The sequence below is a fragment of the Neovison vison genome, chromosome 7, assembly GCF_020171115.1.
Source record: "Neovison vison isolate M4711 chromosome 7, ASM_NN_V1, whole genome shotgun sequence".
Classification (NCBI taxonomy): Eukaryota; Metazoa; Chordata; class Mammalia; order Carnivora; family Mustelidae; genus Neogale; species Neogale vison.
The window spans coordinates 45,458,358-45,474,902 of record NC_058097.1 but is presented as its reverse complement, the minus strand read 5'-3'; the positions used below and the strand labels follow the sequence as shown (position 1 = coordinate 45,474,902).

The window sequence follows — 16,545 nt, the reverse complement described above, 5'->3', positions numbered from 1 at the left end:
ACTCTGTGAACTGTAAAGTGAATGGCAAGAAGCAGGGAGATCCTTATGTACATTGAAGTAATCCTTAAAGAGTCTGGAGAGGTTCTTAAGCCCATGGCAGGCATTCTTATAAAGATATGAGGGGTCCCTATTCCTAGATAGATGAGCAGGGTTCTTCTTGGGGTGGAAGGGGTCCTTATGCAGGTGTGAGGGGTCCTTAACACCGTTATGCAGGCTTACAACCTGGAGTGGTCTGCACACATAGGAAAGTTTGTGTATAGAAGCTGTCTTCTTATGCAGATTTTAAAAGGTGGGGGTTTTACCCAAATGACAGCCTTTATAGATGAAAGGACGCTTACACACAGAAGTTTTTTTTTAATTGATGTAACTGACCGTTATTTGTAAAGTGCTATGCAAATATTTAGTGACCTTTGCACAGATGTAAAGGTTCTTCCTAGAGATAAGGGAACCTTATGCTGCTCTAGGGTGATTGCATGGTATGAGCGGCCCCATTTGGACAGTGATGTCGCTGGACAGCGTGGTACCTGCGCCGGCCGCAGGTGGGAGCCGTCACCGAGGGGCGGAGCGCTGGGGGCCCGCTGGCAGTCCCCCCGGCAGCCACCAGAGGCAGCACCGTCCCCGTCTGGCCCGCGCCTCCCCCCTCCTCCCCCAATCTCCGCCCCCCACCCTCTTCCTCCCCCTGCTCCTCTCCCCTGAGCCCCGCCAGACCCCGCTCCGCCCGCGCCCCGCTCCAGTGCCGAGGCTCCCGCAGCCCCGGCGTCGGCCCCGCTGCGCCCTCCCCGGGGGCTATGGGGGCGCCCCCAGGCTACCGACCCTCCGCTTGGGTGCATCTGCTTCACCAGCTGCCCCGCGCCGACTTCCAGCTCCGCCCGGTACCCAGCGGTTTCGCGCCCCAAGAGCAAGAATACCAGCAGGTGGGAGCGGGTGCGGGGTCCTGGGGGCGGGAGCAGAGGGGGGAGCCAGAGCTTATGGGTCCCAAGGGAGAAAGGGGCTGGGTGACAGATTCCTGTGTTCTCCGGAGGTGGGGGCCGAGCCCGGACTTTGGGGTACCTGAAAGGAAGAGGAGCATGGGGTTCCCATACCTGGAGGTTCCCCTGGGACAGGCGCTGGGAGTCCAGAGCCCTGACTCCTTAAATAAGGAAGGGCCATGGGTCTGGACCTCTAGTCACAGAGGAGGGATGGGACCGGGGAGCCTTGGAGTCCAGGGTCTCTGAGAGCTGCCTGGGAGGCTAGCCTCTAGGGTCATCAGGGCGATAGGTCCACTCTCCGTGTCCTGAAAGATGCCCCCTCCCCTCATAGGATCCGGGGTGTCCAGTTAAGGTGGGACTCAGCAGAGACAGGAACTGATAATGGTGGAGAGGAAGAGGCTGGGGTGCCCCAGTTCAGGATAGTGTTGAGACCTGAAATGGGGAAGGGGCCAGAGGATGTTAAGGCCAGGGCTGGGAGGACAAGGCAGAGGTGCTGGAAGAGGAAGCTGCAGCCGGTCCCCAGCCCCAGGACAGAAGGGGGGTGGCCAGGGTGCTCGGGTGGGGTCGGTGGAAACGAGGTTCCATCTGGGGACCAGAGGATGACAGAAATGGGTCCAGAGGGTGGGGCCAGGGTGGGAACCTTGCAGAAGCAGGGGTCCCTGGGGAAGGGGGGCCCAGCCTGGGTCAGCTCCAACAGGGGTGAAAGAACTGTCCCCTGACCCAGTTTAATTCAAGTCCTTGACTTTGAGATTAATGAGGAGCAAGGCTTAGCTGAGCCGGGGAAGGGTGGGGGAGTGTGTGCATGTGAGGGTGGGGGGTGCCTGGGAGCCCTGGTGGAGCCCTTGGATGGGTCCTGGGCCCTGCCTATAGGGTCCAGGCCCCTTGGATCTGGTCTAGGAAGCTCCTGGGATAAAGGGCTGGGGATAGGAGAGCTTAGGACGCGTGGGGGGTCCCAGTAAAGCAGAGAGGGGGATGTGTGCTGTATTCTGAGCTATTTGGGTCATGGCTGTACCAGTCGGCAGCAGCTCCTCCCTGCTTTCTCCACGCTGCCCTCTTCCCACCAAACAGGGACGGCCATCCCCTTGCTCAGGGCCTGTGGTGTACACAGTCACGACCTCTAGGGCTGGTCACCCACGCCAGCTCACAGCGGAGACCTGCCCACACAGCCACGCAGGTTGCTGGCCCCAGGCTCTGCCCCAGGAGCTCAGAGAGGCTCACTCGGCCCTCCTTACCGACAGGCAGGGTGACAGCACTGGGACAGGCACGGAGTCACATGTCCCAGAAGGGGACACTGCCCCCCAGGAAGATCACCGCTGGGAAAAGTCAGGCACTGGGTGACACGGGGCTGGAGGACAAACTCACACACTCACTTGTAGACACACACACAGCCACTTATCCATACACATGTTTACACACACACACACACACACACACACAATTCCTGCCCTTACACACACCCACACCCACACACCCCATGTTTACTTGTATACACAGTGACACACATTTACACATGCATACACACTCCTGTCCTCACTCACACACTCACACATACCCCGCATAGTCACATACACATGCCTCACACTTGTGTACAAACTGACACACGTACACATGCACACACATTCCTGTCCTCACACACACACCACACACTCACACATCATTACATATACATACCCTATACTCGCTTGTATACACACACAGTCACTTATCCATATACGCATTTACACATACGCACAATTCCTGCCCTCACTCACACGCATGTCCCATGTTTACTTGTATACACACTGACACATGTTTACATATGCACACTCCTTTCTCACACACTCCCACTCCCACATAGTCACATATACATAACCCACATTCACTTTTAGACACAAACACAGCCACATATCCATACACGTTTACACATTCACACACACAATTCCTGCCCTCACTCACACACTCACACAATCACACACGCCACATTCACTTGTATACACACTGACACACATTTACACATTCACACACAATTCTTGCCCTCACTCACACTTACACACACCCCACATAGTCATATACACACAGCCCACACTCACTTGTGTACACACAGACACATGTTTACACATGCACACACATTCCTGTCCCCCGCACACATAGTCACGTATACATACCCTACACTCACTTTTATACACACACAGTCACACACACACACTGAAATGCTTGCACATTCACACTCACACAATTCCTGCTCTTATTCACACCCCCCACACATACATACAACCCACATTCACTGTGTACACACGAACATTCACACACACACAGACACATGTTTACACATTCACACCCATTCCTGTCTTTACACACTCACACACACTCTCCACATTCACAGTCAGCTATAGTAAACACACACACAATTCCTGTTCTCATTCACTCACACATTCACACACCCCAAGCTCACTTGTATACACTCACACATTTACACATTCTCATCCTCACTCACACACACTCACACACACATACACACTCCTACACACTCACATACCACATTCACTTGTATACACACATACATTCTTATACACAAATTTGCATATACACATACATTCACTCATATATAACACCCACATGTTCACACACACACACACACACACACACACACCACTGAGGACCACTCAGACTCAAAGAATCATGCCCAGAAACACACAAATGCCAACAGATAACTCTCACACCTGTCGACATAGGTGTTTCCACAGGGACACTCATTCGCTCTCTCTCCCTCACACACACACAGGTGTAGTATCTCATGGCAGATAAACACAAAGATAAAACATCCAGTTTCATAGCCATAGGAAAAAATATACCACACAGTTGTGTCATTCGCACACACACACCACACTTGTGTCCTTCACATGTACACACACACACACACACACACACTCCAGCCACACTGCAAAGACAAAGGCAGAGACACACTGTGGTTTACAGGAAACAGCATTAGTGAGTCTGGGGGGGTAACTGTGTTCTGGATGTTGTCCCTGCCTGCTGTTTGGCTCAAGGTAAACCCAGTCCCATTCTGGGCACCTGTGAAGGGCACAGGACCTCACAGCCACTCCTGTAAAGTCTTGCCTTATGGAGAGCCCTGCTGTCCTGCAAGGCTTTTCCAACGACACATACCTGTCCCCCACCCCCCACCCCCACCTCTGCCCTCCCAGCTTTTGGTGTCTCTGTGTCTCCCTTCCCTGCATCTCTGCTTTTCCACTCCTCTCTGTTTCTCTCCCCGACCCCCACTCTGTGTCTCCCTGTCTCCAAGTCTCCATCCCTGAGTCTTGCACACACACTCTGTCATGGAGGCTCTCATGCCCCCCTCCCCGTGAGTCCCTGGGTGACAGACTCACACTGCAGTGGGTGTGCGGAGCTCAGCACAGGGGAGTGAGCGAGCAGTGAGTGGGGAGGACTGGCAAGGAGGAGGGAAGAGGAAGCCTGCCGCCCCTGACTTCACACCCATCTCCAGGAACAGGCACCCCTGTCCGCCCCCTGATCCCACCTATTTCCGGACGCAGGTCTCAGAAGGTTTCTGGGAGCTGCTCTGTTCCAGCTGCCTGGCTGGAACAGAGGACACAGGGGATGCCTGGGATGAAGAGGACACAGTCTCAGAGAGGGGAAGGCTCCTGCTGAAGTTCACACCCAGAGCAGAACTGGACTCCAAGCTTTGGGCCTCTCAGTAGGAAGCTCCCTCCAGTCACCCAGCCCCAAACTGCCGAGCTCCAGCAGCCTGGGAGGGGCTGGGGACCCCATCTTTCCCCACAGACCTGGAAACCAGAGGCTGGGCTTGGCCCCCCTTTCTAGCCAGAGCTGCCTTCCACCTCCGCTGAAGTCCCCGATTCAGGACCTCCCGCCATGCAGGGAGGGAGCAGCGAGCCCCTCTGAGGCCTCACGTCTCCCCCTTCCCTAGGCCCTGTTGCTGGTGGCAGCCTTGGCAGGCCTGGGCTTGGGCCTGAGCCTCATTTTCATTGCTGTCTACCTCATCCGCTTCTGCTGCTGCCGGCCCCCAGAGCCCCCCGGGGCCAAAAGCCCCCCACCTGGGGGAGGCTGTGTCACCTGGAGCTGCATCGCTGCCCTTCTCGTCGGCTGGTAATGGGGCCCCAGGGTGGGTGGGGAGTGGGGACGGGGCTCCCCACAGTCTTCCTGCGAGTGCCCTAGAATCCCACCTCAGCCTTGCCGTGGGAAGAGCTGCTCCCATTTCGTGGATGGACATACTGAATTTCAAGAAGAGGAGGGACTTCCCAAGGGCAATCAGGCTGGCAGGAGGGGGTAGGGGTTAAGAGCTAGGGTTTGGTGGCTTTGTCACTGAAGTGATGCGCAGCTAGGGGAGTGGTGGAGTCTGTTGCTCCAGGACTCAGTTTCCATGTCTCTGAAATGGACATTATAGTAATACCCACCTCCTCTTCTTAGTTACGGTGGGATTAAATGAGAGAAGGTACAGAGCCTGGACCACAGTCCTACTAGGGGAGCAGTAACGCTTGATATCATTCATTAACTCACTCGCTCATTCATTCATTCCACAACTATTTCTTGTGGATCTACTCTGTGCGGGAAGATACTGAACTGGCCAGGCGAGGTTCTTGCCCTCCTGGAGCTGATGTTCCAGTCGAGACAGACAGCAAAGTAGTGTTTGCGGTCCAGGAGCAGAGCTGGGAGTCCAGACCTGAGCTGGTCTAACTCCTTCCCACTAACCCTGGGCAAGTTTTGGGGAGAGGGACAAAGCAATTTTTCAAGGTCCCTTCGCCCAAGTGGCCAGTGGAGATTCAGACCCGCAAGCCCCTCTCAGAGCCCGGGAGGGGGCTGGGGGGTTCTGTGCAGCGGGTGGGCACTGGTGGTTAGAGAGGAGGGAGCACTTGAGGACAGGCCAGCTCACCATTTACCAAGAGCCGGCTCCAAACCCAGCCCTCCCTGTCAGGCCACCCCCAGCAGCGCAGGAGTCCTATTGCACAGATCTGGACGCTGGGATCTGAGAGAGACCCGCCCGGATCCGGGGGAGTGCCGGGCTGGGCTCTACCCCCACTGCCTCTCTGTGGGGAGCAGCACAGTGTGTTTGGGGGTGTCTGTGGTGGTTGGAGAGAGTAGGGCGTCCTAGATCCCAAATGCTTCCTCTTCTGACTCTCCTGACTGGGGCTGGGGGTGGGCGAGGGTGGTGGACAAAGGCCCTGTGGGGGAGAGACACCGCCGGCCCCCAGCGGCCTGGGAACAAGAGCAGCTTTGTCCCGCCGGGAACAATGGGCGGGGGCGCCAGGGCGGGCGTGGGAGCCCAGGGTTAAGTGTGTGTGTAGGGGGGCGGAGGCCGGCGCTGGGAACTGTGAGGGCGTCCGGCTCCCTCCGCCGGGTCGGGCCTGGCCCCTCCGTGGAGGGACACTCTTGCGGGTGGGGGGGATGGGCCCACATTCAGACCCCACAATGGAGCTCTGTGTGCCGGCCGCGGAGGGGCGGGGGCGCAGGCTCCTGGCCCATCGGCCCACATTCCCTTGCTTCGCTCTCAGCTGGCCAGACGCTTGGGTCCTGGGGGCGGGGGAAGGCGGGGAGCTCCAGACCCAGGGGAGCTCCAGACCCAGGGGCCCCCCGGAGATGATGACTGGGGACCAGCGGTCCTAGGAAGCCCCAGGAGGCGGGGAGGGGACAGCGGCATCCTCAAGGGACAGGTGCTGAAGACTTGGGAGGCTTGAGGAAGGGATGGAGGGCTGGGTGTGCGGCCGACAATCCTGGGGCAGGGCTTCTCCTGGGGCTGGGCGTGACAGGGGTTCCGCTCCAGTAAGGTGCGGGTTAAATCCGCACCCCCCCCCCGCCCCGCCCCGCCCCGCCCCTCCACCCACCATTAGCATCACAATGACGTCCCTAGGGCGGGGGAGGGGGGGCTTCCCGTTACCTTGGCAACCGGTGGGGGCCAGGCTGGAGACGTTCCTTTCCCACGACGGGCTGGACCAAGGGGGTGGGGGTGGGAGAGAGGATTGGGTGTGAGGAGGTTGGGGGGACCCGGCCCCAGGGTCCCAGGACGGGTTGTGATTTCCCGTCCCTCCCCCTCTCAGCGCCGGCATTGGCATCGGTTTCTATGGCAACAGCGAGACCAGTGATGGGGTGTCCCAGCTCAGCTCGGCACTGCTGCATGCCAACCATACGCTCAGCGCCATAGACCACCTGGTGAGGGGCCAGGCACCGGCGAGACCCCAGACCCACACCCAGACTCGTTCCACCTCCCAGAGAAATGGGACCCAAACTCAGAGCCGAGACCCCACACCTGAGACATAGGACCCCAGACTCTGACCTCAGACTATATGCCCCACCTCCAACCCTGCCCGCAGCCAGGACCTCACACTTGGCACCCTCAGACCCTCTACCTGGATCTGGAACATGCGGCTCAATTCTAGACCCCAATTCACACTTAGTCTCAGCCCTGGACCCCTGCCCTCAGGTCAGATCCAGGCCCACAGACCCGATCTATGCCCTAAACGAAAGCTCAGGGACCTCAGTGCTGAGACCCACGATTCTGACAAGAGGCCTTGCTCCCATCCCCAGGCCCAGGGTTCCAGATCCAGAGCTGAGAGACCCAGGCTGCCCTCAGACTTCAAATTTCATGTCCAGGGCAGACCCTGGACCATGGAATCCAGACTTACGACCTCAGACCCAGGCAGACAGATGCCAACTTTAGACTCAAATGCTCAGGCGTAATTACAGTTCTGGGGCCTTAGTCTTACCTGGGACCCAAGCCACTGACCCCCAGGGCTCCTGATGGGAGCCACAGAACATCTTCCACAGATGTCCTAGTCCCCAGATCTCAGACACCTGCCACAACTACTCCACCCCAACACCCCCCTCCCCAGGGCATGCCTGCCTCTGACCCCAGACTCCCCCCTGCACGCAGGTGTCAGAGACGGTGGAGAGGCTGGGTGAGGCCGTGAGGACAGAGTTGACCACCCTGGAGGAAGTGCTGGCTCAGCGTACGGAACTGGTGGCTGCCGCCCGCGGGGCTCGGCGGCAGGCAGAGGCAGTGGCCCAGCAGCTCCAGGAGCTGGCCTTCTGGAGGGGAGTGCCCTTGAGCCCCCTGCAAGTGGCTGAAGATGTGTCCTTTGTGGAGGAGTACAGGTGGGTGACTCTGCATCCAGGTGGCCATGGGGCAGTGTCTGGGGACACTTGTCTGGTCATCGCAGCTCGCGAGGGGGCGCTACTCACACCTGGTAGGTGGGGACCAGAGACGCATCCTGCCATGCACAGGATGGCCCCGCAGCAAAGGACGGCCTGTCCGGAGTGTCCCAGTGCCCGGGCTGAGCCACGCCCCGCTCACATCCTTGCATCTGCCCGCTCAGTCGCTCTCCCCTCAGTCATCCATCTGACGCGTGCATCCCCTCAACAGATGTTTATATAGCACCTTCTGGTGAGAGAGAGGGGTGCCCTGGGGTTAGGAACATGAGCTCTGAAGCCAGGTGGCCACTCCGGGGCTGTGGGACTGGTTACCTTTTCTGAGCCTTGATGTCCCGATCTGTAAAGTGGGAGTGATGGGTTGGATTGTTGAGGATCAGAGGAGTCCGTGCCTGTTAAGTGCTTAAAACAGTGACTGGAACGCACCGTACAGATGTGTGTAAGATGTACGTTTTTATAAGACAGGGCAGTGAACAAAACAGACACTAGTTCCAGCTCATCTTCCAGTAAGGGGCCCAGTAATAAATGAACGCCTGTGAGGAGTGGGTGGTAAGAGCTTTGGAGAAAAGTGAAGCAAGGGAGGGGAACGGGCTGGGGACAGAGGCTGGCAGTCTGCCTGTGGCCCTGGCGGGGGTGGGGGAGGGATGTGAGTATGGGGGGGATCTGGGGAGGCTGCGTTGAGAGGTGGTTTGTGAAGGAGGGACACATTATGTGGCTATCTGGGGTGGCTGCCCTTGCCAGCAGCCCATAGGATGAAGTCCTCATTGCTTTGGTTGCTGGGAATGAGGTCTCCTGTTTATCTGACTCTGTCTGGGGGCCCAGCCCAGGTGTGGGGACAGAGGCAAGAGATGGAGTCCTGGCTTCTGTGCTCCAGGGTGGAGGGCCCCCAGGAATGAAGCAGTCCGTGACGAGGACGCCCCCGTGGGGCATCAGACAAGCCTGGGTCCCAGGGAGTCCAGGTTCTGTGCTTTGGCTAGGCCATCCTTGGGCGAGGCCTCAGCCCACCTCCAGGGGCCCCAGGCAGCAGAGAGTTGAGGCAGACCCAAGCCCAACAGGAAAGGTCGCTGGAAGTTCCAGTGTGAGAGCCTGGCCCTGGGAGTCCTCCCTCAGGGAAGGTGGCCCGTTTTCTGCAAGGTTACTGGGGCTCCCAGAGGGAGAGCTTCCTGGCCGAGTTCTCAGAGACCGAGACCAGGCATGCACAGCGGCTTAGGGCAAAAGGGTGGGCTGCCCCTGATGGAAGAAGGGAGAGTGAAGCTGGGGTGCGCGGTGGGGACGCTGGGAGCAAAGGCCTGCAGGTCTCCCTGAGCCACGCGGCCCAGCTCAACCACAGGAAAGCAGGGTCCGCTAGCTGCTTGGGTGTCTCAGATGGGCACAGCTGTGGGGTACCCGGCCGGTGGAGGCCCAGCCGGGGCCCAGCTGGTGCACACCCAGGGGCACTCACCCAGCCTGAGCAGCGATTTCCAGAACGCCTCCGCCGTGCCAGCCCTTCGAACAGAGGGAATCAATCGTTAACACACACTAACTGCTGGAAGCTCCCTGAGTGAGGGTCCAGCTGGAGTTTCAGGCCGTCTGTGTACCCGGCACCCTTCTAAGTTCACGCTCCTTAGCCTCACAACTCCCTCTCAGAGTGGGCGCTACTGTTCTCCCCAACGTTACAGGTGGGGAAACCGAGGCACAGAGGTAAAGCCCCCGAAACAAGGTTGCCCCCAGGTAGGAAGTGGAGAGGCTGGCGCCCAGCCCCAGGGCATGCCACAGGACACTCAGCCCATGCCCAGGAACCGCTCACTTCACTCTGCAGGTGCCGTGGCAGGTGGCTCTGGGGGACACTAGTGGCTCGTGCCTGGTGACAGGGCCTGTGTGTGGTCCAGCTGGGGAGGTGCCTGGCCCCCAGCACCTGAGCTCTGAGGGGCCACAGTGGCTGGCCTCCCAGTGCACCTGCTTCACAAGGAGCCGGCTCTGGCCTGGGGACAAGAGCATGAGTGTGGGGGGCCGTCCCCCTCTGCCGGGCTCCAGTCGGGCAGCCTGGGTCCGGAGGGCCAGATCTGCTGCTCAGTGGCCCTTGTTCCTTCTCCAGGTGGCTGGCCTATGTTCTCCTGCTGCTCCTGGAGCTGCTGGTCTGTCTCTTCACCCTTCTGGGCCTGGCAAAGCAGAGCAAGTGGCTGGTGATCGTGTAAGTCCAGGTGCCCTCCGAGTGGCCTCCGCTTTCCCTCCCACAGAGCTCTGGCAGGAGGGACACTGCCCTCCTTCCCTCATCCCACAAACTTCCAGGGAGGTCCTGGGCTGGGCCAGCACCTGCCAAGACACCAGACCTAGAGAAGGCCGGGTCGGCAGAGCAGGGAGCACAGGCCCCGAGGCAAGCAAAGAGCTCCAAAATCCTACGGAAAACGATATAACGTTTGCGCTGAGGATAGGGCAGTTTCTAACTTCCCCCGATGGCCGTGCACACAGAGCTCCATGAGGGAGGGACCCCTCAGGCACCTGACTTGCAGAGGGGTACTGCAGGCAGAGGGCTTCCACCTCTGAGGCTGCATGGCCCTTACGGGGCTCAGGGAAACTCAAGACCACATCCTTACTTAACGGCTTGTTCCGTGTGACCAGCCCTGTTCTGGAATCCTCGCACTGACCCTTCACCCCATTAACACGGAGAGAGGGGCTCAGAGAGGTTGGGCCACTCGCCCTGGGCCACACAGCCAGGAAGAGCTAGAGCTGGTTTCCGACTCAGTCCGTCCCATGTAGAAGAACCCCTGAATCCTTGCTGCCTCTGGGGGTCCTGTTGGTGCTCCCCCGTCTCCACACTCCCCTGGGTGAGAAGTCCTGCTGTGCCCTGCAGGCTCCCCCTGAGGCTGAGAGGGGGTGAGCACCCTCCAGTGCTGACCCTCACCTCTGGACCTCTCCCCCGAGAAAAACCAGGTTGAAGTTCCAGCTCTGGTGGCAGCCAGGTCTTGGAGGAAAGGTGTGGCTGGCTCAGGAAGCCGACCAGGCCATTCGCAAGCTGGGAGACATGCTGGGACTGCTGGGCTGCTGCGGATGCAAAGCCAGGAAGCAGAGCCCAGAAGTGGGCAGCAGCTCTCCCAGAATCCCAGAGCAAGGCGGGGGCAGAGCTGGGCTGGGATCTGGGCTGCTGGCTTGCCAGTCCAGGGCCCTCTTCTCACTGTCCTCCCCCTCACTCCCGGGGAGAGACCAGATGTTCAGTTTGCTATGAATGATCACAGGTCTACTACCTGCACTCCCGTCCTCCCCCCCGCCCTCCAGTTTCTCTGCCCCTAATTTTGATCCTCGAGGCTCCAGAGGTTGGTAGGGAAGGAGGGGTGGGGCTGTGATGGGATTTGGGGTGGAGGAAGGGAAGAGATGAGGCAGGGAAATTAAGAACCCCAGAACCGCAAGCCTGTCCTTTACCCCTTTATAGGATGACAGTGATGAGTCTCCTGGTTCTTGTCCTGAGTTGGGGCTCCATGGGGCTGGAGGCAGCTACAGCTGTGGTGAGTGCTGGAGGCCAGGCCCCTGGGTCTCAGGGCAGGTCCTGAGGGGAAGGACTTGGAGCCAGGATCACATGTTCTGAGGTTTAGAAGCTGGAGACTTAGACACTTGGGTCCTAAGGGAAGAGGGGGCTGGGGGCCTGGACTCCTGGGTCTGAGGGAGGAGGAGCTGGAGGCCCAGATTCCTGGGTCTGAGGGAGGAGGGGCTGGAGGTCTGGACCCCTGGGTCTGAGATGGGGGGACTGGGGGCCTGGACTTTTGGCTCCCCAGGAATGGTGGGGGCTGGTGTGGTAAGCCAGACACCCCATTCTGTGGGAGTATGGAATTGGAGCAGTGTCTGGTCCGAGCCCCCCCTCTCCCTGCCTCCCTCAGGGCCTCAGTGACTTCTGCTCCAGTCCTGACACCTACATCCTGAACCTGACCCAGGAGGAAACTGGGCTCAGTTCAGGTGACCCCATCAACACCCGCAGACCCTGACTCCTCAGGCCCTCGGGCGGGGTGGGTGCCGGTCTCAGCAGCTCTCAGCACCTCTCCTGCTGGCCTGGGAAAGAGACAGGAATACAGATGCTGGACTTCGGGGAGAGCGGTCAGGAGACAAAGCTGGCTGGGAGGCCCTCCCCAGGAACAGGAGGATTTGGCCAGGAATGCGCACAATTTAGTCAAGGGCAGGACAGCAGAAGCAGGGGTTTGCAGGGAGTGTGGAGACCCTCCAGTTTTGGGCTGTGGTTGGAGCAGAAGTGATGGAACGGTGTAGGTAGCTTGTCCCTGAAGGCCAGGCGGCGGGCACCACAGGAGGCCCCTGGGCTGGGGAGAGGCACCCCGTCCTGAGGGTGGGAAGGCAGGGCCCTGCCCCTTCCCAGCTTCGCAGGGGGCGGGGGGCGGGCGGCTGCGGGTACCCAGGCTCATGGGGGTCTCCTCTTTTCCTCCCACTTCAGACATCCTGAGCTATTACTTCCTCTGCAACCAGGCGGTCTCCAACCCCTTTCAGCAGGTTAGGGGAGCGGGCAAGGGAGCGGGGTGGAGTAGAGTGGGCTGGGGGCGGCCACTACCTGGCCCTCCCCCTGTCTTCACGCAGAGGCTGACTCTGTCGCAGCGAGCTCTGGCCAACATCCACTCCCAGCTGCAGGGCCTCGAGCGGGAAGCTGTCCCCCAGTTCCCTTCTGCGCAGGTGGGCAGCCGGGCTCTCCCTCAACGCCGGACTCGGACCGGAAGTGGTGGGGAGGCTGTGGGCGGGGCCCGAGGCCTGTGGGCGGAGCCCTCTGAGGTGGGCGGAGCCCGGCCCTGCTTGGTCCGGAGGAGCAGGTGGGGTGACCCTCCCGTCCCGCGCAGAAGCCTCTGCTGTCCTTGGAGGAGACGCTGAATGTGACGGAAGGAAACTTCCACCAGCTGGTGGCGCTGCTGCACTGCCGCGGCCTGCACAAGGTGCGCCCCGTCCCCCAAATTCTTCCAGGGAGCCCGAGACATCCCTGCGCTTCTCTCACCTGCCATAGAGCTGATCTCTACCGCCCCGCCACCCCCGTCTGTCCGTCTGTCATCACCTTCGCTCGCTCCGCCAGCCCTCTCTCATATGCTCCTTCCCCGCCCCATCCTGCTGCCACCCACCTCCTTCCCCCTCCCCCCCTCCCCCAATCGTCTCTCTCCTGGAGCCCTGGCAGCTTCGTGAATTCTGGGGCCCGACAGCCTGGGCTCCTCACCTCCGGCTCAGGGGCCACAGTCTGTTAGAGTGACTCACTGAGCCCGGCTTTACTAGATGCGGCACAGGTGGGACACATCTGAGCCCTCGGTTTGTCATGCCCTCTGAAGGAAATGCTGTCATCACGGCACCGCATGCACCATGACGTGCCTGTGAGCCTCCACTGCCAGGCAGTCATCCAGGGTCATCCCTTGGCTTCCTCACCCCAACCCCATTCCCAGGGCCTGCTGCCCCCCAGGCCTAGTCTTCCCCCCAGGGGAGCACCCATGCCTCATCCCCCCTCTAGTCTGTCCTCCCAGTGGCTCTCCAACAGGACTGCCAGATTTAGCAAACAACAAATATCTCTTTCCTGTAGGTAGGTCCCACGCCATAGTGGGGACATGTTTGTACTAAATATTTTTTGTGGTTGGGCATCCTGCCTTTGATCTGGCGACTGCATCAGAGGGATCCATCTGTCCCACAGCACCGACCTGACCTGGCCCTTGCTGGGATCCGCACCCCTTCCACAGCTCCCACTGTCCCCAGAGCGTCTCAGATTGGCACTGCAGCACAGGGGCAGTGGCCGTGAGGGAGGGGCAAGGAATCAACACTCAGAATTGCTGAGTACCTGAGCTGCAGGACTCCAGAAGGCAACCCTGCTCTTTCGTTCAAGGGTAAACTGAGGCCCACAAATTTCTCTCCAGTCCAGGCTGACCCTGGTCTGGATCGCACTTCCCAAGGTTCACTGTGGACAGAGGGAAGGGAGGGAGGGTGGAGAGTGGGTCAGTCTCACCCTACTTGTGCACCGCGTGACTCGGGGCCCCTGTTTCCCCTCTCTGGGCTTCAGCGTTCCCACATAATACATCCAGGATTGAGGGACATCAGGGATAAAGTGGCGGGAAGGTGTCTCTGGAGCCTGACAGATTTGGCTCTAATCCAGCTCTACCCCTTCCAGGTTGTGTGACTCTGGGCAAGTGGCTTGCCCTCTCTGGGCTTCAACTTTCTGCCCACGAAAGGCAGCAATGTGAGGGGGCCCAGATCTCTGTCTTGCAGGGCTAGGAGGAGCATGAAAGGACATGGTCTAGGTGCCTGAAACAGTAAAAAGAGAATGCGTCATTGCTCTGACTTGGGTCCCATGCCCCTGGCTTGGGTTTCACTGGCATAGTACCAGACACAGCTTCCACCCCCCTTCCCCACCCAGGGGCTCAAGATGGAAACCTAGGATCATCCTTTTTGCCGTCTGTCCCCACCTCCCACACCCACTCCCCAGGCAAGCTCTGCCACCTGAAGCCCATCTGGACACGGAGCACGGCTCCCTCCGCCACTGCTGCTACCCTGGTCACCCTCCTCACCTCCTACCCAGGAGCCACAGAGCATTTTCCCTGTCCCCCTGCTTCCCTCCCCCCCCATCTGTCCTCCCCCACAGCCAGCAGCTGGGTGAGCCTCTCTCCCACAATCCGATCAAATTCTTTCTCCACTAAAACCCTCCAGTGACTCCCCTGCTCACGGATTAAAGTCTGGCTCCTGGCCGTCACCTGCAAGCCCCACCCCCAAGACCCTCCCGGGCTGGTCCCAGGCTCAGGCCCTTGCACCACCCTCTCTGCACGGCCCACAGCAGCCCTGAAACCGCTCCAGGGCCTAGAGCCCGTGGTTTCTTCCTGTCAAGGGTGGTCTCTGCTGTTGGGGTCCAGTCCTGCCTTCTGGTCCCCTCTCAGTTTACGGTCACCTGAAATGACCTTCTGGAGCATGGTTACTCAAGTGTCCCTGGGACTGGGAGCCACACCTGGCACGAGCAGCCCTTGGCTACTCTGTGGGGTGAATGATGGCTGGGCATTCAGGAAACAACTCAGCTCCATTCCAGACATGATGAAAGGGGCTGCCAGCATTTCCCGAGAGTGTGTTATGTGCAAGGTGCAATTCTAAGTTGGGGGCGGGGGTTCTTCCAAGCAGTGTTCTAAGCTGGAGATGTTGCTCCTGGGGGGCATATGGCAGTGGTGGTCACAGGCAGAGTAGGGGTGCTCCTGGCAGATAGGGAGCAGGGCCCAGGGAAGCTACTCAACATCCTACCCGTGCGGGACGCCCCACCACGGAGAATCGTGGGGCTCACGATGTCAGAAGCCCCACACTGGACCGAAGCTGAGTTGGCGTGGTGGCTGGCGGTAGGTGGAGAGGGGGCCAAGATTTGGGTTTACGTCTGCAGGTGTAGTAATGACAGTGGTTGGAGCACCGCCTGTGTTCTTGTATGGAGGCACAGCCAGGGGTGGGGGGGCGTACCCGCTGACACCCTCCCCCGCCCACCCCAGGATTACAGCGCTGCCCTGCGGGGCCTGTGTGAAGATGCCCTGGAAGGCCTGCTCTTCCTGCTGCTCTTCTCCCTGCTGTCTGCGGGGGCCCTGGCCACTGCCCTCTGCAGCCTGCCCCGCGCCTGGGCTCTCTTCCCGCCCAGGTCAGGAGGGGAGGGAGGGCATGGTCCTGGGGGAGGCCGTGCAGGGCGGACCCCTGGGCTCCTGCTTGGGGGGGAGCCTCCTGATGGATCCCCCATCCTGCTTCTCTGCCACTCCCCTCGTCCCCCAGTGACGACTATGATGACACAGATGATGACGACCCTTTCAACCCTCAGGTACTGGACTCACTGGCCTGAGGGCAGAGGCTGGGGGCCTGTGCTATGAAGCGAGGTCCCCTCCATGCCCCCTCCCATCTCCCCACAGGAATCCAAGCGCTTCGTGCAGTGGCAGTCATCTATCTGAGCCCCTCTTCCCTGCCAGACTGGAGACTGGGCCCCCACCCCGGTGAGCTCCCAGAGCTACGCCCTGGCTCCCCGCCAGCCAGCCCTGCTCACCTCGCCCTCCTTCTGGGCAGGGGGGTGGCCCTGCCCACCTGCATGTGGCACTATCTGATCTCTTTGCAGTTCCTTCCCTGGCTGCCGGAGGAGACCCCACTAACCCAGCCTGATGGTGCTCTCAGCTCTAACAGCACCTCTGGCCACGGACAGCCACACGGGACTGCCTCCCCGCCCTGCCCCTTCTCCCATACACCCTTGCCCCTGTGAGTCATCGAGGGGGCAGGGTGGGCCATGGGGCTAGCAGGGAGGGGCAGCTAGCCAGCCAGCCCCCCAGGCCTCATCCCTGGCCACCAGGCCCATCCTTGAACGGACGTGAGTGCCCCCGCCCCTGCCACGCCCGGAGGCTTAGGGCCATCATCCCAACTTGCAGCACTAACTTGGGAATGGGTTGATTTGAAATAAAAGGGAAAACTTTATTTTACAAGCAGCTGG

General features: G+C 59.8%; 1 protein-coding gene across 3 annotated transcripts; it reads left to right on the top strand.

Moving 5' to 3' along the window:
* The first annotated feature begins 788 nt into the window (after positions 1 to 788).
* On the top strand, positions 789 to 16,537 carry TTYH1 (tweety family member 1). Of its 3 annotated transcripts, XM_044256611.1 has the most exons (14): positions 789 to 914; positions 4,891 to 5,069; positions 7,016 to 7,127; positions 7,849 to 8,069; positions 10,198 to 10,293; positions 11,530 to 11,602; positions 11,972 to 12,047; positions 12,535 to 12,590; positions 12,675 to 12,767; positions 12,929 to 13,021; positions 15,575 to 15,717; positions 15,846 to 15,891; positions 15,980 to 16,060; positions 16,180 to 16,537. In XM_044256611.1, the coding sequence occupies exons 1-13, from the start codon at positions 789 to 791 to the stop codon at positions 16,016 to 16,018; spliced, it is 1,353 nt and encodes a 450-aa protein (XP_044112546.1). In that variant the 3' UTR covers positions 16,019 to 16,060; positions 16,180 to 16,537. The 3 variants fall into 3 exon arrangements, with proteins under 3 accessions (XP_044112546.1, XP_044112547.1, XP_044112545.1); XM_044256612.1 differs by lacking the exon at positions 15,846 to 15,891; XM_044256610.1 differs by lacking the exons at positions 15,575 to 15,717; positions 15,846 to 15,891; positions 15,980 to 16,060; positions 16,180 to 16,537 and having other exon boundaries at positions 12,929 to 14,865.
* The last annotated feature ends 8 nt before the right edge of the window (positions 16,538 to 16,545 follow it).